The sequence below is a fragment of the Aythya fuligula genome, chromosome 31 (genome assembly GCF_009819795.1).
Source record: "Aythya fuligula isolate bAytFul2 chromosome 31, bAytFul2.pri, whole genome shotgun sequence".
NCBI lineage: Eukaryota > Metazoa > Chordata > Aves > Anseriformes > Anatidae > Aythya > Aythya fuligula.
In genome coordinates, this window is record NC_045589.1 from 680,158 (window position 1) to 701,493 (window position 21,336).

Sequence of the window (21,336 nt, forward strand, 5' to 3'; positions counted from 1 at the left end):
TGGATCCCATCCGGCCCCATGGACTTGTGCACATCCAAATGCTGTAGCAGGTCACCAACCAGTTCTTCGTGGATAGTGAAGAACACGAAGAACGAAAGAAGCCACATCCTGCTCCCCATCCCCTTCCACCAGCTCAGGGTACTGGGTATCCAGAGAACAACCGGTATTGCCGCTAAAGACTGAGGCAAAGAAGGCATTGAGCACCTCCGCCTTTTCCTCATCTCTTGTAACTAAGTTTCCCCCCGCATCCAGTAAAGGATGGAGATTCTCCTTAGTCCTCCTTTTTGTGTTGATCTATTTATAAAAACGTTTTTTGTTATCTTTAACAGCAGTAGCCAGATTGAGCTCCAGGTGAGCTTTGGCCTTCCTAATTTTGTCCCTGCACAGCCTCGCTACATCCTTATAGTCCTCCCTAGTGGCCTGCCCACTTTTCCAAAGATTATAAACCCTCTTTTTTCTCCTTAGCTCAAGCCACAATTCTCTGTTGAGCCAGGCTGGTCTTCTTCCCTGCCAGCTCATCTTTGGGCACGTGGGGACAGACCGTTCCTGCACCATTAAGATTTCCCTCTTGAAGAGCGCCCAGCCTTCCTGGACCCCTCTGCCCTTCAGAACCACCTCCCAAGGGACTCCACCAACCAGTTTCCTGAGCAGCTCAAAGTCAGCCCTCCGAAAGCCCAATACAGAGATTTTACTGCTCCCCTTCCTGGCCTCGCCAAGAATAGTGAACTCCACCATTGCGTGGTCACTCTGCCCAAGACAGCTCCCGACAATCACATCCTCCACCAGTCCTTCTCTGTTTGTGAAGAGAAGGTCTAGCGGGGCACCACCCCTGGTAGGTGCACTAACCAGCTGCGTCAGGAAGCTATCTTCCACGCTCTCCAGAAACCTCCTAGACTGCTTTCTCAGGGCTGTGTTGTGCTTCCAGGATATGTCAGGGAAGTTGAAGTCCCCCACGAGAACAAGCACTGAAGATTTCGCAACTTCTGTCAGTTGCCTGTAGAACTCCTCATCCGTCTCCTCATCCTGGTTCGGCGGTCTATAGCAGACCACGACCAGGATGCTCCGTACTGCTGGATGGCTGTCTGTGGGAAGCTGGAGTGAGGCCTCTGCACCCTCACCTGGGAGGGAAGAGCTGAGATCCATCTCAGGCCCCCAGGGACAAGGTGAGGATTCTTTCCAGGTGCACATGGACTGGGTCTTCTTTGCTCTCAGCTGTCTCCCTTTTCTTGTACATTAATCACATTCAAGTACATGAATGTGATTGTTGTCCTAAGCATTACAGGGGTAACTGCAAAAAAATGAAGCAACGAAAATATGCTTTCCACAACTCTGTGGTCAGATGAGTTGTTCACAAGGCTCATTCATCTGACAAGTGGACTGAACTTGAGGTTGCTCCATGTTCCTGCTTCCCTCCTGCTTCATAACAGGAACACCTCCTCTGGAGCCCACAGCAGCCCCTGCTCCCGGTGCCACCCTCATCCAGCACCAGCCACAGCTCAAGCAAGAGAGCTGCAGACAGGTTCTCCTGCAAAGAGAAAGGCTGGTCTGGGGGGCTATTCTAAGACTTGCAATAGGTGTTCCTTGGAGAAGTCTGTTCTAACTTTGTCCTGCCTTCTTCTCTTCAACAGACAGCTGTGTCCAATGTCAGCAAATGTCCAACAGCAGCTTCCCCACAGAGTTCCTCCTCCTGCCATTTGCAGACACACGCCAGCTGCAGCTCCTGCACTTCGGCCTCTTCCTGGGAATCTACCTGGCTGCCCTCCTGGGAAACGGCCTCATCCTCACCACAGTAGCCTGCGACCACCACCTCCACACCCCCATGTACTTCTTCCTCTTCAATCTTGCCCTCCTTGACCTGGGCACTATTACCACCACTGTTCCCAAAGCCATGGCTAATTCCCTGTGGGACACCAGGGCCATTTCCTTCTTTGGCTGTGTTACCCAGGTCTTTATGTTTGTTGCATTTGTCACAGCAGAGTTTTATCTTCTAATCATCATGGCCTATGACTGCTACATTGCAATCTGCAAACCCCTACACTATGGGAGAATAATGGCCAGCAAAACTTGTTTCAACATGGCAGCAGCTGCCTGGGGCAGTGGCTTTCTCTATGTTGTGCTGCACACTGCCAATACCTTTTCCCTTCCCCTCTGCCAAGGCAATGTCTTGGACCAGTTCTTCTGTGAAATTCCCCAGATCCTCAAGCTCTCCTGCTCAGATGCCTACCTAAGAGAAGTTGCATTCCTCATCTTTAGCTTTTGTTCAGGTACTGCATTTTTTGCTTTTCTGTTGCTGTCCTATGTGCAGATCTTCAAGGCTGTGCTGAGGATCCCCTCACAGCAGGGCCGGCACAAAGCCTTTTCCACGTGCCTCCCTCACCTGGCCATTGTCTCCCTGTTCATCAGCAATATCATGTTTGCTTATCTGAAGCCCCCCTCTATTTCCTCATCATCCCTTGATCTTTTGCTGTTCTGTACTCGGTGGTTCCTCCAGCAGTGAACCCCCTCATCTACAGCATGAGGAACAAGGAGCTCAAGGATGCTGTTAGGAAACTGATTTGGGGAATGTTTTTCATTACTCATAAAGTTTTTTTCACTCTCCAGAAGTGAAAATTGTGCATCCCATTCCAACACTTTTTTTTTTTTTTTTTGCTTCTTTTTTTTTGTTTTTATCATTATTAATAAAATTGCTTTTTCCTTTTTGTCATTTTGACTGGTTTTGCTCCTTGCATTCTGATATAAATGTTCGGATTCTTCCCACTACAATGAATGACTGAAACTGCTCTGTATCATATAAATGTGTTGCGAGGACATTTGTTGTCGACGGAAGGAAGACACAGACGCTCAATATGAGTGATCAGTGAACTTCGATTTATTGGATAGCTCAGTCGTCTTTTATCTAATTCAATATAATTAGCTCATACATATTGCAAAAGCTAAGCTCATGATTGGTTAGTGCATTTCTCTATTTTATCAGCTAGTTTCTCACTCCCATCAACCTAAATAACACAGTTAGTACTTTCCCAGACCACCAACAGATATCATGTCCTTGTACCTGAAACCTCCCTGAAACCTCCCTGAAACCTCCCAGATTTTACGTACTTTCTCAGACTCATTTACACACTTTCTCAGACTCATATGAGCTGCGTTCGATACTTTGTTAGCTCGCGACCTCCTAGTTGCTCAATATTCACATGGCCTACTTCACTTAACCATTCCTCCACATAAATGCTTTATACATGTACAAGTAACTGTGAGTCAGTGAAGGCTCTCATAACACTTTTGGTAATAAACAGGATAACTCATGTACACTGCCTGAAGGCTGGAATTTCCTAGCCAAGCCAGTGTCAAGAATAGGCCCAAAGAATTGCTCCCTACAAGAGTCTGTTCCTGCTTCGGTTCAGGATGGAACGGCTCATTGTTGCATTGTCACCTGTCAGAGACCAAGGACTAGATTTAAGACTCACCTGTGGGTGTCTGCTCACAGCAGAGGCAGCGCATGGTCACTGCATTATGTAGCCAGGGCTCTTCCCACATGTGGCCTGTAGGTGGTGTCCTTCAAGAGGGGAATCTGGAGCTGCCTCCAGAACCCAGGGTACCTCCAGGGACAGCGGAGCATGGCATGAGCACTGATTGCAGCTCCTCTGAAAGTGAGAGATCTCCCACTGCGTGCTCAGTCACAAAGAAAGAAGTAAACCCAGGTATTCACAGGGAAACTGCTACTCTGCAGTCTCAGAGAAGAAAGTCTCTGAGCCCAGCCCTGAGCTCTACAATATCAAAACACTCTCTAATATCAGGCACTACACCACTGAGCCTCCTTCATTGCCTGTCCCTTCTGAAGAACTTATGGCCATTCTTAGCAGCACTCCAGGGAGGCTGACGAGGCATAGGCAAGCTTGAGAGGTTGGCCTGTGCAAAACTCATGAAGTTCAACAAGGCAAAGTTCAAGGTCCCACATGTCCTTGGGGTAATCCCAAGGACAAATACAGGCTGGGCAGAGAATAGATTGAAAGCAGCCCTGAGGAGAAGAATGTGGAGGTGTTGGTGGAGCTCACCATGAGCCGGCAGTGTGTGCTTGCAGCCCAGAAAGCCAACCATATCCTGGGCTACATCAACAGAAGCATAGCCAGCAGGGCAGGGGAGGGGATTCTCCCCCTCTACTCTGCTCTCACGAGACCCCACACAGAATACTTTGTTAGCTCTGGGGCTCCCAGGACAAGAAGGAAGTGGGAATATTAGAACAAGTCCATAGGAGGGCCACAAAGATGATCACAGGGCTCAAGGTCCTCTCCTATGAAGGCAGGCTGAGAGTTGTGTTTTTTCAGCTTGCAGAAGAGAAGGCCCTGAGGAGACCTTCTAGCAGCCTTCCAATACCTAAAGGGGGTTGTCCTGGTTTCAGTTAGGACAGAGTTGGTTTTCTTCCTAGTAGCTGGTGGAATGCTGTCTTTTGGCTTGGGATGAGAGGAGTGCTGATAACATGTTGATGTTATAATTGTTGCAGAGCAGTGCTTACACCAAGCCAAGGACGTTTCAGCTTCTCACCTTCCAAGAGGCCAAAGACTGCTCTCCCGAAGACCAGAGTTGTGAGCTTGCTATTTGCCAGCTGTGCTGCCCTCCTGCAGGATCAACTCCACCATGGTCCCTGCAGGGAACATTGTGGAACATCAGCCCCGAGATCCCTTTCTGCAGAGTTATGCTCCATCCACTTGTCCCTCAGTCTATATGTATATTCAGGAATACACGGCCTGATGTACAGAATCTGGCACTAGTTCTTGTTGAATTTTATATTGTAGGCGACTGACCAATGTTCCAATCTATCAAGATGTCTCTGTAACGCCCCTCTACACTCAACTCAATTGACTAAGCCTACTAATATAGTAGATGTAGGGCAGTCTACTCATGTGCCTAAGCTTTCAAACACCTTTTAGAAAGTACTGTCTCTAAATTACCGCTTCTCCATTAATCTACTCCCACTTTTGGGAATGAGAGAGATATGTTAAAGGGGAGGTTTATATTATTTAGCTAAATGACAAGGGACAGCTTCCAGGTTAGTGACAAGGCACAAAGGGAGGACACATTTTTAGGCAGTCTACACTGAAAAAACTCTAATACCTACATTCCCAGTCTCTGAAGTCCTAACTTAAAGGATTACTGCTTAGTCAGACATCCTCGGGCACCTCAAATGTCAAATGGCATTTGCATTTGAACAACTCACTGTTCTTCTCTATCTCCTTTAATTACCGTGGGAGCTTAGCCTAGAGTATTTTGTACATATCTGAACAGAGGTGAGAGAAATCCCATATCATGTGGGTTTGTGGCTGATATGGAAGGTTCTGGGCCCCATTACAGGCCTAGGACATCAAACTCAGAATGAGATGCATCAGTTGACTCCCTGTGATCACTTCCCTCAGCTTGGGAAAATGTGATCCCTGCCAGTCACATTCTGGGTGTCCTGCCTAAAAGTGGAAGATGACAAGGTGATTCTTTGATGAATCTTCTCCTGCTACAAGAAATGACACTGCTGGAAGTAAGTATCTCTCCTCAGCTGTGGGAGGGAACATCAGGGATTGCTTCAGCCTGTTTCAATGTTGATAACCCTAGAGACCCAGGGATATCTCAAGGGACACAGGACAGGGCAGAGACAGTGAGGCCCTGGGCTGAAGCTGTGCTGCTGAGCTGGGTTGGGCTCTTGGGCCCAAGGGGAACTCCTGGCAAGCGGGCAGCACTGCAGAGAGACAGCTCTGCCCAGGAGCAGCTCCTCTGCACAGCACAGCAGGGCTGGGGGCACTGCCTGCAGGGGACAAGGACAACTTAGAGAAGGGAGGGAGATGTTAAAGGCAGTGTGGAGTGGGGGATGCTGAGAGCTCACAGTAGGAGAAATCTTCAGAGCCCTGAATAGGGTAAGTCTCTGGCTGCAGGGCAGCACAGCTGTTGTTCCTGATGCCATCTCCAGATTTGCTGGCAAATCCCACAGTCTACGGGAGCTTTCAGGAGCACTCTGCTTTCTCTATGGTAGAGAAGAATGACAAGGTCCAGAGCAGGGATTCTCTGCCGTAAATAACAGAGGGACAGGACATGAGGGTTCCTTCTAGAGGGGCTGGCTGTCGGCTGTGCAGCCGTTGTGCAGGCAGGGGTGGCCAGGGCTGTGGTGCAGAGTAGAGTCCCTGCAGTGCCCCAGGGGCTGTGTGCCGGGGCAGGGCCTCTGCTGCCTGCCAGGCTCAGCACTCAGCCTGCTTGGGGATCTGCCCAGGGTGCTGTGGGGAGAAGCTGAGGGTAGAAGGGAAGGAAGGAGCTGTGACAGGGCAGGGCAGGGTCCTGCTGCTGCCCGGAGGCTGCTCCCTAGATCAGGCTGCTCACATTTCCACAGCACCTCCATTGCATTTCTGGGAGAGATTCTTCACAGGGAAGACCAATGTCTGCTGTATCTGAAGGGAAGGCACTCTGTGGAGTTTCTGCTTTCACTTTTCTGTTTTGAAGGGCAGCTAGGGGGATGGTAATAGAGTTGTCAGGTGTGAAGGAATGACTGAAGATCAGAGAACATTACACTGAAAGGTCTGTCGGTCTTTGAGGAAACTCACAATTTTGTTCCACACCCTTTCACCTAGAGAGCACCAAAACCACTGTCACTGTTTCTTGAAAGATTGTTGGATATCCTGCTCAGGATCTGCAAATAGGGAAATACCTCTGGCCAGTGTGCACCTGAGATCCATACCTGGTGCTCTTTACCAGATGCTGTAAAGTAGTACTGACTTCTGATCTCACAGAGGATCTGCCTGATCCCTGACACCCTTAGACAGAAAAAAACATGGCTCACAGGGAAGAAGCAGTGTGTCTTGCTGTGGAGGGTTCTGTGAAATATGTTCGAGGTTTTGGTCACAGAAGTCTACCTAACTTGTGTCTGTCTTTTCCACCATGGACAGCCAGCCATGCCCTGAGACTGCAAATGTCCAACAGGAGCTTCCCCAACGAGTTTCTCCTCCTGCCATTTGCAGACACACGTGAGCTGCAGCTCCTGCACTTCGGGCTCTTCCTGGGAATCTACCTGGCTGCCCTCCTGGGCAATGGCCTCATCCTCACTGCTGTAGCCTGCGACCACCACCTCCACACCCCCATGTACTTCTTCCTCTTCAACCTTGCCCTCCTTGATCTGGGCACTATTACCACCACCGTCCCCAAAGCCATGGCTAATTCCGTGTGGGACACCAGGGCCATTTCGTACGTGGGTTGTGCTACCCAGATTTTTATGTTTGCTCTCTTCGTCGCAGCAGAGTTTTCTTTCCTCACCATCATGTCCTATGACCGCTATGTTGCCATCTGCAAACCCCTGCACTATGAGACAATAATGGACAGCAGAACTTGTGCCAACATGGCAGAAGCTGCCTGGGGAAGTACTTTTCTCTATGCTGTGCTGCACACTGCCAATACCTTTTCCCTTCCCCTCTGCCAAGGCAATGCCCTGGACCAGTTCTTCTGTGAAATTCCCCAGATCCTCAAGCTCTCCTGCTCTGATGCCTACCTCAGAGAAGTTGGGCTTCTTGTGGTTAGTGTCTGTTTATTATTTGGGTGTTTTGTTTTCCTTGTGCTGTCGTATGTGCAGATCTTCAAGACTGTGCTGAGGATCCCCTCACAACAGGGACGGCACAAAGCCTTTTCCATGTGCCTCCCTCACCTGGCTGTTGTCTCCCTCTTCATCAGCACTGGCACATTTGCCTACCTGAAACCCTCCTCCATGTCCTCCTCCTCCTTGAATCTTATGCTGGCAGTTCTGTACTCGGTGGTGCCTCCAGCAGTGAACCCCCTCATCTACAGCATGAGAAACCAGGAACTCAAGGATGCAGTTAGGAAAATGATGACAGAATGTTTCTCAGAGGCATTAATCTTCCTGTTTTCGTCTACATATCACACATAACATAACTTGTTACAAGCCCTGATTTTCTACTTTTAATTTTATTTTTATTTATTTTGTTTTATTATTTTTATTTTGTTTTTAATTGTTATTTCTTCAGTTGTCATAGTGTTTTCCACAAAGATATGACATTATTCATTCCCTTCTACAGGCAAAGAAGAGCTCTGCTACACTAGGTAACACAGCAGCCATAGAGAAAGGAGCCTGGTGAATTATTTGGCATTCCTCTAGTGAAATCAGTGGATCTAGTGAATCACCCCAAAAGACTCTGGAAATGGTGTGAACTCTATGATCCATGTGATCCGTGGATTCTGTGATTCTTGTGAATCCCTTCCAACTCAGGATATTCCACGTGTGGAGAGTAGTTAGACTTGTTTGTGTCACTGATAGGCACCAACACAGGACAAAAGGGGAGTTGAACAGCTTGTTCCTGCTTTCTCTTGTATAAACTTAAAGATGGTGATCCACAATCTTGGTGTGAGAGACAGCTGAAGGAGGGAGTGTTCTAGTGGCAGGACAACCCTGTTTAGTGACAGAACAAAATATTGGCAGCTATAACGTCTAGAGTGAAAGCTTTTGCATGATTATTTGTAAAATGAATATTGATGTTAAGATCTCTGAATATGATAATGAGCTCAAAGAAGTACATGATAAACATATGTGACTATAGTAGTCAACTCTGCACTCAAATCATGCTAAATGTCACTTCTCAGGTGGTGAGGGGATGGCAGGGTGGGGGGGTGATGGTAACAGATAACAGTAGGATATGAAAGAGTGTTGGTGATAGGAGCATAATTTAGAGATAGGGAAAAAAGGAGTAAGAGTGAGGAAAAAGAGGGGGGGGGGGGGGGGAGGAAGAAGAACCTGGGGACCTTATCCTGGTTTCAGTTAGGACAGAGTCAATTTTCTTCCTAGTAGCTGGTAGAATGCTATGTTTTGGCTTAGGATGAGAAGAGTGATGATAACACCCTGATGTTTTAATTGTTGCAGAGCAGTGCTTACACCAAGCCAAGGACGTCTCAGCTTCTTGCTCTGTCCTGCCAACGGGCAGGCTGGGGGTGCAGCAAGAGTTAGGAGGGGACAGACCCAGGACAGGTGACCCAAACTAGCCAAAGGGGTATTCCATACCATCTGACATCATGCTAAACACTATATAGGGGTGGCTAGCCGGGGGAGGGTGGCCAGACTGCTCGGGGTTAGGCTGGGCATCGGTCAGCAGGTGGTGAGCAATTGCATTATGCATCACTTGTTTGTACACATTATTAGTAGTAGTACTATTATCATCATTATTGTTATTATTATTGTTATTGTTATTATAGTTATTATTATTTTCCTGTCTTAATAAACTGTCTTTATCTCAACTCATGGGCTTCAGTTTCCTGTGTCTCTCCCCCATCCCAGAGAGGGAGAGGGGAGGGTGAATAAACAGCTGTGTGGTGTTTAGCTGCTGGCTGGGTTAAACCACAACAGTCCTTTTGGCGCCCAATGTGGGGCACGAAGGGTTGAGATAATGACAGATCTGACCAGAGTGTGTTAAACTAAAATTGGTGTAAGTATTAGACCTGCTTAATAGTCACTTGTCATAATGCTGATTGCTTTAATCTCAACTCTGCTGCACCTGCTTTCCAAATTGAGTATTATAGTACATTATTTTTCGTATTTGCTCTCTGTCATGTTGTTTATCCTCTCCGGGCCCTGGTTTAAGATCATTATGGTACTGTGCGTTGTAACAGTGGCTTATGAGACGATGAAATATCTGGTCATGACTCTAACTTGGTATTTGTACTCAGCAAAGTCGTCGACTCTATACTTTGGAAATCATATCTCGGAAACTATTAGCAATCATACCTATTGCCTTTTTTTCAGCAGGGAGTCAATCTGTGGAGGGGAAAGGGGAAGATATTTTTTCTCACTCGTTCACTCTCCCTTTCTCCTTCACCACCCCCCTTTTCCTCCTTGATCACTCTGCCTTCCTCCTTCACCACCCTCTTACCCTCCGAGCTTGTTACAATAGTTCTCCAAGATATTGAATATCCTTGGGATACTTAGACCAGCATGGTCTTGTTGTTATGCCTCCTGAATGTGCTTCAGGTTTTGCTTAAATTTAAACAACTACTTAGGAATCTCATCCAGAGATCTGCCCGGAGGCAGTATAGTTGTGAGTGGCAGGGAGTATGGGAGGATATGGGCAGGCATTTAGAGCAGTGGACACCTCCAGTGTTTTGGAAATTCACCCCTGAACAACTGCAAAATCCTAAAAAACTGGTAGAATGCTTGAAAAAAAAGGTGTCATGACTATGGCAGTTCCAAAGTGACACAAATCATTGTAACGTGCTGGGGCCTGACTCATGCCTATTGAGCTGCAAATGATATTACTATCAACTCAGTGACAGACCCTATGGCCACTCCAAGTCCTGTGAAAGATCCAATGGCCACTGTGACCCCTACGATGGACTCTGCAGCCACTCTAGCTCCAGTTCCTGCAAACGCTCCAGTTCCTGCAAACGCTCCAGTTCCAGTTCCTGCAGCTGCTCCAGCTCCTGTGGCTGGGTCAGAGAAATGAGCTGTAACAGTGCAAGTTGCCCCTGTAGAGGAGGTGAAAAAATGGTATAAGGATTCGGAACGCAGAGAGTCTTCTGCCAAATCTAGGTATAGAGACGATGATGCTGGGCCATCAGGGATTCAGGAGGAGGAACATGAGGATGCTGAAAAATCAACAGTAACTACCCAAAAGCTATACCAGTGTGAGCTATGAGATGTACGAAAAGATTTTGGTTGTTGCATAGGTGAGGAGCTTGTCACCTGGCTACTCCAGTGCTGGGACACTGGAGCCAATTGTGTGGAATTAGACGGCAGGGAAGCCAGGCAGCTGGGATCCCTTGCTAGAGACACAGGCATTGACAAAGCAATTGCAGATGGAGCACAATCTCACAACCTCTGGAGGCATCTCCTCTCAGCTGTGAGGGAAAGGTATCCCTTCCAAGAAGAACCTGTATGTTTACCAGGCAAGTGGACCACTATGGAGAAGGGAATCCAGTACCTGAGGGAATGAGCCGTACGGGAGGTGATTTATGAGGACCCAGACCTCAGACAAACATCCACAGATCCAGATGAAGTCAGGTGTACACAACCCATGTGGCGGAAGTTTATATGGAGTGCACCATCATCATATGCCAGCTCATTGGTGTCGTGGTTCCGCTCGAGTGGGCAGCTGAGCTCCACCACAGCCACTCTCTCACTCCCCCTCCTCAAAGAGGAATGGGGAGAAAATATGTGAAAAAGGCTCAAGGGTTGAGATTAGGACGAGAAAATCACACAATAATTATTGTAACGGGCAAAACAGACTCAGCATAAGAAGATAGTAAGATTTATTGCTCATTACGAACGAGCTAGAGAAGTGAGAAACAAAGGAAAGAAACCAAAAGCACCTTCCCCCCCCATCCACCCTCTTCCACCTCCTCCCCCTGAGCGGCGCAGGGGAACAGGAAATGGGGGTTATGGTCAGTCTACAGCACTTCTTCTCTGCCGCTCCTTCTCGATCACTCTCGTCCCCTGTGCTGTGGGGTCCCACCCACGGGATGCAGTCCTTGATGAACTGATCCGGCGTGGGCTTCCCACAGGCAGCAGCTCTTCCAGAACTGCTCCAGATATGGGTCCATACCATGGGGTCCATCCCTCAGGAGCAAACTGCTCCAACCTGGCCCCCCTACGGGCAGCAGCTCCTACCAGGTCACCTGCTCCTGCATGGTCTCCTCTCCACGGGCTAGAGGTCCGGCCCGGAATCTGCTCCGGCAGGGGTCTTCCACAGGCAGCAGCCTCCGTCCGTGCAGGGCCTCCTGCTCCACCGTGGTCTCCTCCACGGGCTGCAGCATGGAATCCTGCTCTACCGTGGTACTCCATGGGCTGCAGGGGGACAGCCTGCTTCACCATGGGCCTCACCACAGGCCGCAGGGGACTTCTGATCCGGTGCCTGGAGCACCTCTCTCCCTCCTTCTTCACTGACCTTGGCACCTGCAAGGCTGTTCCTCAATCCCTTCACTCTCCTGGCTGCTGTGTGGCGCAGCGTTTTTTTCCCTGTCTTAAATATGCTCTCACAGAGGCGCAAAACAACATCACTTATTGGCTCAGCTCTGGAAAACAATGGGGCCCTTGCCAAACATGGGGCAGCTTCTAGATCTTTCTCACAGAAACCACCCCTATGGCCCCCTGCTACCAAAACCTTGCCACGTAAACCCACTACAATTGGTAATAATGGCCTGGAAAGACGATGAGGAACCTACAGTGGATAAAGTGGCTAAACAACTCTGGCAGTACGAAGAAAGTCTCTCCTCTTCCTTACAGGCCTGTGTCTCAGCTGTGGAGAAACTTTCAGAAGAATTCCACCAACTTAAAGAGAATTTATCTTTCTCCCCACCTAAATGAACCAGTGTCCACCAACTAAAAGAGAATACGTTGGAGAAACTTTCTGAAAAGGTCCACCAACTTGAAGAGAGTTTATTTTCTTCCCCACCTGTACAAAGCAGTGTCTCAGCTATCAGGAGTAAGCATTCATCCGCACAAGGAAGACAATATGGTGGGTACACACCCCGTGCCACACTGTGGTTTTACCTACGTGACCATGGAGAGGACATGAGAAAATGGGATGGAAAATCTTCCTTGACCCTGGAGGCATGGGTATGGGAGTTGCAAAAGAAAACAATTGGGAAAAAGAGGTTCTCTGAAAAATTTGCTGCTCCAATTTCCAGCAGGCAGTCCTTTAGACGCAGAAACAGAGATTCTGACTAGGATTAGAGGGACACTGCCTCCATCCAGGGGGAGAAGAGGGACAACTGAGTTTATTGGACTGTGTGGATTTGGTGGCCTGGCATGTCAGACGCACAGAAGTATAAGGCTTTAGTAGAAAACAGTGCACAGTGTACTATAATACCATCAAGCTATTAAGGGCCAGAACCCATCTGCATTTATGGGGTGATGGGGGGATCCCAGCAGTTAACTATATTGGAGGCTGAAGTGAGTCTGACTGGGAATGAGTGGCAAAAACATCGTATTGTGACTGGCTCAGATGCTCCGTGCATCCTTGGCATAGACTATCTCAGGAGAGGATATTGCAAGGACCCAAAAGGGCTTTTGGCATAGCTGTCTTAGAGACAGAGGACATTAAACAGTTGTCTACCTTGCCTGGTCTCTCAGAGGACCCTTCTGTTGTGGGGATGCTGAGGGTCGAAGAACAGCAAGTGCTAATTGCTACCACAACTGTGCACTGGCAGCAATATCGCACCAACCAAGACTCCCTGATTCCCATCCATGAGCTAATTCATCAATTGGAGAGCCAAGGAGTGATCAGCAAGACTCATTCACCTTTTAATAGTCCCATATAGCCATTGCGAAAGTCTAATCGTGAGTGGAGACTAACGGTGGACTATCGTGGCCTGAACAAACTCACGCCACCACTGAGTGCTGCAGTGCCAGACATGGTGGAACTCCAGTACAAACTAGAATCAAAAGCAGCCAAGGGGTATGCCACAATTGATATCGCTAATGCATTTTATTCCATCCCTTTAGCAGCAGAGTGCAGGCCAGTTTCCTTTCACTTGGAGGGGTGTCCAATACACCTGGAGTCGGCTACCCCAGGGGTGGAAACACAGCCCTACCATTTGCCATGGACTGATCCAGTCTGCACTGTAACAGGGGGAAGCTCCTAAACATCCGCAGTACATCAGTGACATCATTGTGTGGGGTGTGTTATAAATGGCTCAGGATTCAAATTAGAATTAAATGAAAAATAGGATTTATTAAAGGATATAAAGGAATAGAGGTAAGCAAACAGCGCTGGGTGCACCGGGAGTCTCTGCTCCACCAGGACGCACACCAGTTACATCAAGCAGCTGATTTTTATGCTCCTAGACTAATACATATTCATTACTACTTCTAAAAAAATAGATTATTAAAATTAGCTTCCGGGGTGCAGTCCCTCCTACTGGAGCATGCGCAGTCTCCTCTGGGGTCTCTTCTGGGGGTCTCTAGGGGTCTTCCATGCTGAAGGCTCGCAGTCTTCCTCTCCCCCTTTGTACTTACTGGGCACCATACCAAGTTTATGGAACACCTTCTTCAAATATTGTCTCCCAGCCGCCCTTCAGCTTCTTTCTCCTTCCTCTTTATCTCTCGGCCCCCCCTAACCAGATACCAAAGATCCACATAGTATCCCATAACAGTCACTAGTTGTTATCAGTTGTTCTGAAACTCCCAGACACACGAGTAATTAAAACATTCTTCCCCAGCCATTCACAGACACATCTATAGCAGTGTTAGAAATAGAAGTCCGGAATAACAAAAGCAAACAGGTTCATAAATTTAAGAAGTGATAAATTGACTAGAATGAGGAATGAGGGGGAGACTGGGACACACTGCAGCTGTGGTTCAAGAATTGAATTGCCAGTGCAGGGCCCAGAGGCAGACAGGATTCAAACGATTCAAACAGAATTGTTCTTTATGGACACGAATTGTTAAAACATTCCTCACAGGTGGAACAGCAGAGGAAGTTTTTGAGAAAAGGAAGAAAATAGTCCAAATCCTTCTGAAGGCTGGTTTTGCCATAAAACAAAATAAAGTCAAAGGACCTGCACGAGAGATCCAGGTTTTAGGAATAAAATGGCAAGATGGACGTCGTCAAATCCCAATGGATGTGATCAACAAAATAACAGCTATGTCTCCACCAACTAGCAAAAAAGAAACACAGACTTTCCTAGGTGTTGTGGGGTTTTGGAGAATGCACATCCCAAATTACAGTCTGATTGTAAACCCGCTCTGCAAAGTAACCCATAAGAAGAATGAGTTTGAATGGGGCCCTGAACAACGACAAGCCTTTGAACAAATCAAGCAGGAAATAGTTCATGCAATAGCCCTTGGGCCAGTTCGAACAGGACCAGATTTAAGAATGTGCTCTACACTGCAGCCGGGGAGAACGGCCCCACCTGGAGCCTCTGGCAGAAAGAACCTGGGGAAACTCGATGTCGACCCCTAGGGTTTTGGAGTCGGGGATACAGAAGATGTGAGGCCCGCTACACTCCAATAAAAAAGGAGATGTTGGCAGCATATGAAGGAGTTCGATCTGCTTTGGAGGTGGTCGGTACTGAAGCACAGCTCCTTCTGGCACCCCGACTGCTGGTACTAGGCTGGATGTTCAAAGGAAGGGTCTCCTCTACACATCATGCAACTGATGCTACATGGAGCAAGTGGGTTGGACTGATTACTCAGCGGGCTCGAATAGGAAACCCCAGTCACCCAGGAATATTGGAAATGATTATGGACTGGTCAGAAGGCAAATACTTTGGGATATCATCAGAGGAGGAGGTGGGTCATGCTTAAGAAGCCCCACTGTACAACCAGTTACCAGAGAATGAGAAGAAATATGCCCTGTTCACTGATAGGTCCTGTCGTATTGTGGAGAAGCATTGGAGATGGAAGGCTGCTGTATGGAGTCCTTCACAACGAGTTGCAGAAGCTGCTGAGGGAGAAGGTGAATCGAGTCAGTTTGCAGAAGTGAAGGCCATTCAGCTGGCTTTAGATATTGCTGAATGAGAAAAGTGGCCAGTTCTCTATCTCTACACTGATTCATGGATGGTAGCAAATGTCTTGTGCAGGTGGTTACAGCAATGGAAGCAAAACAACTGGCAGCACAGGGGCAAACCCATGTGGGCTGCTGCACTGCAGCAAGATATTGCGGCCCATGTAGAGAACCAGGTTGTAAAGGTATGCCACGTAGATGCTCGTGTGCCCAAGAATCAGGCTACTGAAGAACATCAAAACAACCAGCAGGTGGATCAGGCTGCTAAGATTGAAGTGGTTCAGGTGGACCTGGACTGGCAACATAAAGGTGAATTATTTATAGCCCGATGGGCCCATGACACGTCAGGCCATCAGGGTAGAGATGCAACATACATGTGGGCTTTTGATCGAGGGGTGGACCTGACCATATAGCTATACAGAAAATATAGCACAGGTTATTTAGGACTTTGAAACATGCGCTGCAATCAAGCAAGCCAAACAGTCAAAGCCTCTTTGGTATGGAGGACAATGGCTGAAATACAAATATGGAGAGGCCTGGCAGATTGATTACATCACACTCCCTCAAACACACAAGGGCAAGCACCATGCACCTACAATGGTGGAAGCAACCACCGGATGGCTGGAAACATGTCCTGTGCCCCATGCCACCACCCAGAACACTATCCTAGGCCTTGAGAAGCAAGTCCTATGGCAACATAACACCTCAGAAAGAATTGAGTCAGACAATGAGACACATTTCCGAAACAACCTTATAGACACTTGGGCCAAAGAACATGGTATCGAGTGGGTGTAACACATCCCTTATCATGTACCAGCCTCCGGGAAAATGGAGCTATACATTGGACTGTTAAGGACAACACTGAAGGCAATGGGTGCTGGGACATTCAAACATTGGGAAATATATTTACCAAAAGCCACCTGGTTAGTCAACACGAGGTGATCTGTAAAAAAGCTGGACATGCCCAATCAAACATGTTATGTTCTGCAGAAGGAGATAAAGTCCCTGTAGTACACATAAAAAACATCCTGGGGAAGACAGTCTGGGCTATTCCTGCCACAGGCAGAGGAATGATATGCTGAACAATTAATATGGGGAGGCTGGCTGGGGTGGGAAGACCAGCTGCTGCTTGGGGATAGGTTGGGCATCGGTCAGTGGGTGGTGAGCAATTGCGTTGTGCATCACTTGTTTTGTACACATGATTATGAGTAGTACTATTAGCATTATTATTATTTTCCTTTGCTTTCTGTGCTAATAAACTGTCTTTATCTCAACTCAAAGGCTTTAATTTTTTCTGCATTCTCTCCTCCATCCCAGAGAGGGAGTGGGGAGTATGAACAAATGGCTGTGTGGTGCTTAGCTGCTGGTTGGGTTAAACCACAACGTCATGGTAGAAACCCTCACCCTAATAGCAGAAAGCATACTTTTAAAATCCATCTACCCTTTGTTCAGAGAGGAGCAGTTGGTGATGACATCAGTCTGCTCCAAGCACCACACCCCAGCAGAGACCCTGCTGCCTTCAGGAGCTGTCAGCCCTGAGGCCTTGGGGACACTTCAAGGGAGCCCAATGGCACAGAGCAAGCGATGCCATGGTTGGGTTCTGTGCTGCTGAGCTGGGCTGGGCTCCTGGGCACAAGGGGAGCTCCTGGCAAGAGGGCAGCACTGCAGAGATACAGCTCTGCCCAGGAGCAGCTCCTCTGCACAGCGCAGCAGGGCTGGGGGCTCTCACCACAGGTGGCACAGGGAGAGGAGAGAAGGAGAGAGGGCTTGGAGGCAGTGAGGAGTGCAGCAACAGTGGGTAGCATGTGGCAGGACAGATTTGCAGCCTCTTAACACCATGAGGCTCTGGCAACAGGGCAAAGCAGGTGCAGTTGCCAGAGGGGCCTTCTACAGCTGGCACATCCGATGCCTGATACAGCATCTGTCCAGACTGTTCTCTCTGTTTCTGAAGTGCTTTAGAGAACGGCATTTATGAGAGGGCATTTCAAGAGGAAGATTGAGGTTTGATTTATCTGAAGGGTAAGTCTTTTTCTGCAGTCTGTGCTTTCAGATTCCTGCAGTGGAGGGGGGGCAGGTTTCATGGTAATGGACTGTCAGTATTTTGCAGGAGACTCAGATGCCCAGGACTTCTGTTTTAGAAAAACTCATCAGGTGTGGTGGGGTAGCAACAACAAACAATCTGACCCCATAAAAGGAAAATTAAAAAAAAATAAAAATCCATATATATATATATATATATCTGATCTGAAGTTAGGTGACCTGGGAGCAACACTGGGGCAAAGTTCTTTGATATTGGGGGTGAAGTGAGTCTGAGATTACTCTGTGTTCCTCTTTACTTCTGCCAGGGCATAAATGACTCTTCCATTTCCCACAGAGGAGTCCCCTGCTCACAGGGATACCCTCAGGCAGCATCAGGAAGAACTTATGAAAAGGACCTGCCAAATGACTTCCTGGAAGTGGATAATGTTTTTGGCAATTTTAAATAAGAGATGGGATGAGTTTTCTTCTGATAAGTCGGTTGTACGTTATTACTGTTTTTTCTCTTCTTTGTGCAGGATCATATCCCCAGAAAGGCAGATGTCCAATAGAAGCTCCATAACTGAGTTTCTCCTGCTGCCATTTGCAGACACACGCAAGCTGCAGCTCCTGTATTTCGGGCTCTTTCTTGTCATCTACCTGGCTGTCCTCCTGGGCAACGGCCTCATCCTCACAGCTGTAGCCTGTGACCACCACCTCCACACCCCCATGTACTTCTTCCTCTTCAACCTTGCCCTCCTTGACCTTGGATCCATCTCCACCACTGTTCCCAAAGCCATGGCCAATTCTCTGTGGGACACCAGGGCCATCTCCTATCAAGCGTGTGCTGCACAGGTCTTCTTTTTTGTCTTCTTGGTTGGAGCAGAATATTGTTTTCTCACCATCATGGCCTACGACCGCTACATTGCCATCTGCAAACCCCTACACTATGGGAGCCTTCTGGGCAGCAGAGTTTGTGTCCAGATAGCAGCAGCTGCCTGGGGCAGTGGCTGTCTCAATGCTGTCCTGCACACGGCCATTACATTTTTACTGCCCCTCTGCCAAGGCAATGTTGTGGACCAGTTCTTCTGTGAAATTTCCCAGATCCTCAAGCTCTCCTGCTCAAATGCCTACCTCACAGAAGTTGGGGCACTTGTATTTAGTTTTTCTTTAGCATTTGGCTGTTTTGTCTTCCTTGTGTTGTCTTATGTGCAGATCTTCAAGGCTGTGCTGAGGATTCCCTCTGAGCAGGGTCAGCACAAAGTCTTTTCCACGTGCATCCCTCACCTGGCCGTGGTCTCCCTGTTTGTCAGCACCATCATGTTTGCCTACCTGAAGCCCCTCTCCATCTCTTCCCCATCCCTGGACCTGATGGTGGCAGTTCTCTACTCGGTGCTGCCTCCAGTAGGGAACCCTTTCATCTACAGCATGCGAAACAAGGAACTCAAGCAAGCTCTATGGAAACTGATGACTTGATGTGTTTCAGAAGAAATTAATTTTCAATCTACTTCTGCAAATGATTTAAAATGTCACTTATTAAAAGAACAGACTATATTCTCTTTCTTTTTTCTTTGTGTGTGTCTGTGTGTATACGAGCATGTGTTTTTAGTATTGGTATTTTTTAGTTTCAATTCATCTATGGATTTCCAATAAACTGTCATTATTTGTCCCACTTCCATTTCAGTATGTATGTGTTGAATGTATATACTGAAACTCTATACATGAGGAGCCTATCTCCCTGTGAACTTAAACAAAAGGAAGGATCCTGCAGTGCCTTCTCTGTCTGACATCCTTCCTCTGAGACCTGGTCTGGATCTGCAGGGACAGTGCCCTTGTGCAGAGGAAAAGAGTCCCATCCCATCAGCACGGCCAGGGAGCACCAGCACTTGGTGCATGCAGAGTTGCTCTCTTGCCACTGCCACTCTCTCCTAGTGAGCCCTCCTGGTGGAGGCAGGCCCGGCTGCTCCTGTAGCTTGGTGCCAGTGCTGCTGTGGGGCTGTGCTGGGACTGCAGGTAGGGACAGGAAGTGGGCACGGCAGTGGCACAGCTGGTCTCCAGAGAAGTGTTTCAGTACTCAGAAAAGATCTTCTCAGGGCACTGCTTGAAGGCTGACATCTTCTTAAAAAACTGTGGTCAAGAACATTTTCAAGGAATAGACAGCAAAGATCATTGCCTTTCGTGTTTCTCCATTAGCTCAGTGTGTTGAAGTCAGGATCACAGCATGGTCGTGTAGGGACTGAGGGCTCAGCAAGGACTCATTTGCTGTTGGTTGCACCTGGCAGGCAGGGAAAAACCATAGAGCCATTAGCTCACTGCCACCATATGAATCGAAAACAGAAAAACTGCAAGAACTCTTCACTTGAGGTAAAGTCAATCTAATAAGAAAACAAATAACAACAACAAAAGAATAAAAATAAAACATAAAAATATAAATAAATAAATAAATAAAAAGAATAATAAAATAATAAAAAATAAAAAGAAATCCACCTGTAGCCCATGGAGAGGAGCCCACGCAGGAGAAGCTGACCTGGCAGGAGCTGCTGCCCATGGGGGCCCCAGGTTGGAGCAGTTTGCTCCTGACTGATGGACCCTGTGGTATGGACCCATGTCTGGAGCAGTTCTTGAAGAGCTGCTGCCTGTGGGAAGCCCATGCAGGATCAGTTTGGGAAGGACAGTATCCCATGGGAGGGACCTCACAGCACAGGGGAAGAGAGCAACCGAGAAGGAGTGGTGAAGACAAAGTGCTATAGACTGACCACAGCCCCCATTCCCCCATTCCCCTGCACCGCTTGGGGGGACGAGGTGGAAGAGGGTGGATGGGGGTAAGGCGTTTTTGGTTTCTTTCCTTTGTTTCTCACTTCTCTAGCTTGTTAGTAATAGGCAATAAATTTTACTGTCTTCCTACTCTGAATCTATTTTGCCCGTCATGATAATTGATGAGTCATCACCCATCCTCATCTAAACCCTTGAGCCTTTTGTGTCATATTTTCTCCTCCTTTCCCTTCGAGGAGGGGGAGTAAGAGAGCGGTCGTGGTGGAATTTGGCTGCCCACTGGAGTAAAACCACGACTGTGGCAAACTCATAAAGCTCAACAAGGCCAAGTAGAAGGTCCTGCACCTGGTCAGCGCACTCCAAGCACAAATACAGTCTGGGTGGAGAATGGATGAGGTGATTCTCCCCCTTTATTCTGCTCTCATGAGACCCTACCTAGAGTAGTGTGTTAAGTTCTGGGGTTCTCAGTATGAGAAGGATATAAAGCTATTAGAGTGAGTCCAGACAAGGATGCAAGGATGATCAAGAGGTTGTAACACCTCTCATGCATGGCATCGCTAGTCAGTTGAGGGAAGTGATTGTCCTGCTCTACTATGCGCTGGTGCAGCCTCACCCTGAGTACTGTGTGCAGTTCTGGGCACCACAGTACAAAAAGGATGTAAAACTGTTGGAGGGTGTCCAGAGGAGGGTTACGAAAATGGTGAAGGGTCTAGAGGGGAAGACGTATGAGGAGTGGCAGAAGGCACTGAGCCTGTTAAGCCTGCAAAATAGGAGGCTGAGAGGAAACCTCATCACGGTCTACAGATTCCTTGCAAGGGGGAATGGAGGGGCAGGCACCGATCTATTCTCCTTAATCACCAGTAATAGGACCTGAGGGAATGGTGTCAAGCTGAGAAGAGGGGGTTTAGGCTAGACATCAGGAAGAGGTTCTTCTCTGAGAGGGTGGTCGCACACTGGAACAGGCTCCCAAGGGAAATAGTCACTGCACCAAGCCTGGTGGAGTTTAAGAAGTGTTTGGACTGTGCACTTAGTCACATGGTCTAAAATTTTGGGTAAAAGTGTGTGGTGCCAGGAGTTGGAC

General features: G+C 48.0%; 2 protein-coding genes and 1 pseudogene across 2 annotated transcripts; all 3 read left to right on the forward strand.

The window, feature by feature from the left end:
* The first annotated feature begins 1,810 nt into the window (after window positions 1-1,810).
* LOC116500135 lies at window positions 1,811-2,607 on the forward strand (annotated as a pseudogene).
* Window positions 2,608-6,940: 4,333 nt separating this feature from the next.
* LOC116500136 (olfactory receptor 14A16-like) lies at window positions 6,941-7,906 on the forward strand. Its single transcript, XM_032205050.1, has one exon. The coding sequence runs from the start codon at window positions 6,941-6,943 to the stop codon at window positions 7,904-7,906; it is 966 nt and encodes a 321-aa protein (XP_032060941.1).
* A 4,248-nt stretch (window positions 7,907-12,154) lies between these two features.
* Window positions 12,155-18,959, forward strand: LOC116500137 (olfactory receptor 14C36-like). Its single transcript, XM_032205051.1, has 2 exons — window positions 12,155-12,213; window positions 18,023-18,959. The coding sequence occupies exons 1-2, from the start codon at window positions 12,155-12,157 to the stop codon at window positions 18,957-18,959; spliced, it is 996 nt and encodes a 331-aa protein (XP_032060942.1).
* The last annotated feature ends 2,377 nt before the right edge of the window (window positions 18,960-21,336 follow it).

What these genes read in the sequence shown, in the direction of transcription:
- LOC116500136 (XM_032205050.1), top strand. Translation starts at nt 6,941, where the DNA reads ATGTCCAACAGGAGCTTCCCCAACGAGTTTCTCCTCCTGCCATTTGCA.
- LOC116500137 (XM_032205051.1), top strand. Translation starts at nt 12,155, where the DNA reads ATGGCCTGGAAAGACGATGAGGAACCTACAGTGGATAAAGTGGCTAAA. An exon ending in GTGGCTAAACAACTCTGGCA is followed by an intron (nt 12,214 to 18,022) that starts GTACGAAGAAAG and finishes TTCTTTGTGCAG; the next exon opens with GATCATATCCCCAGAAAGGC.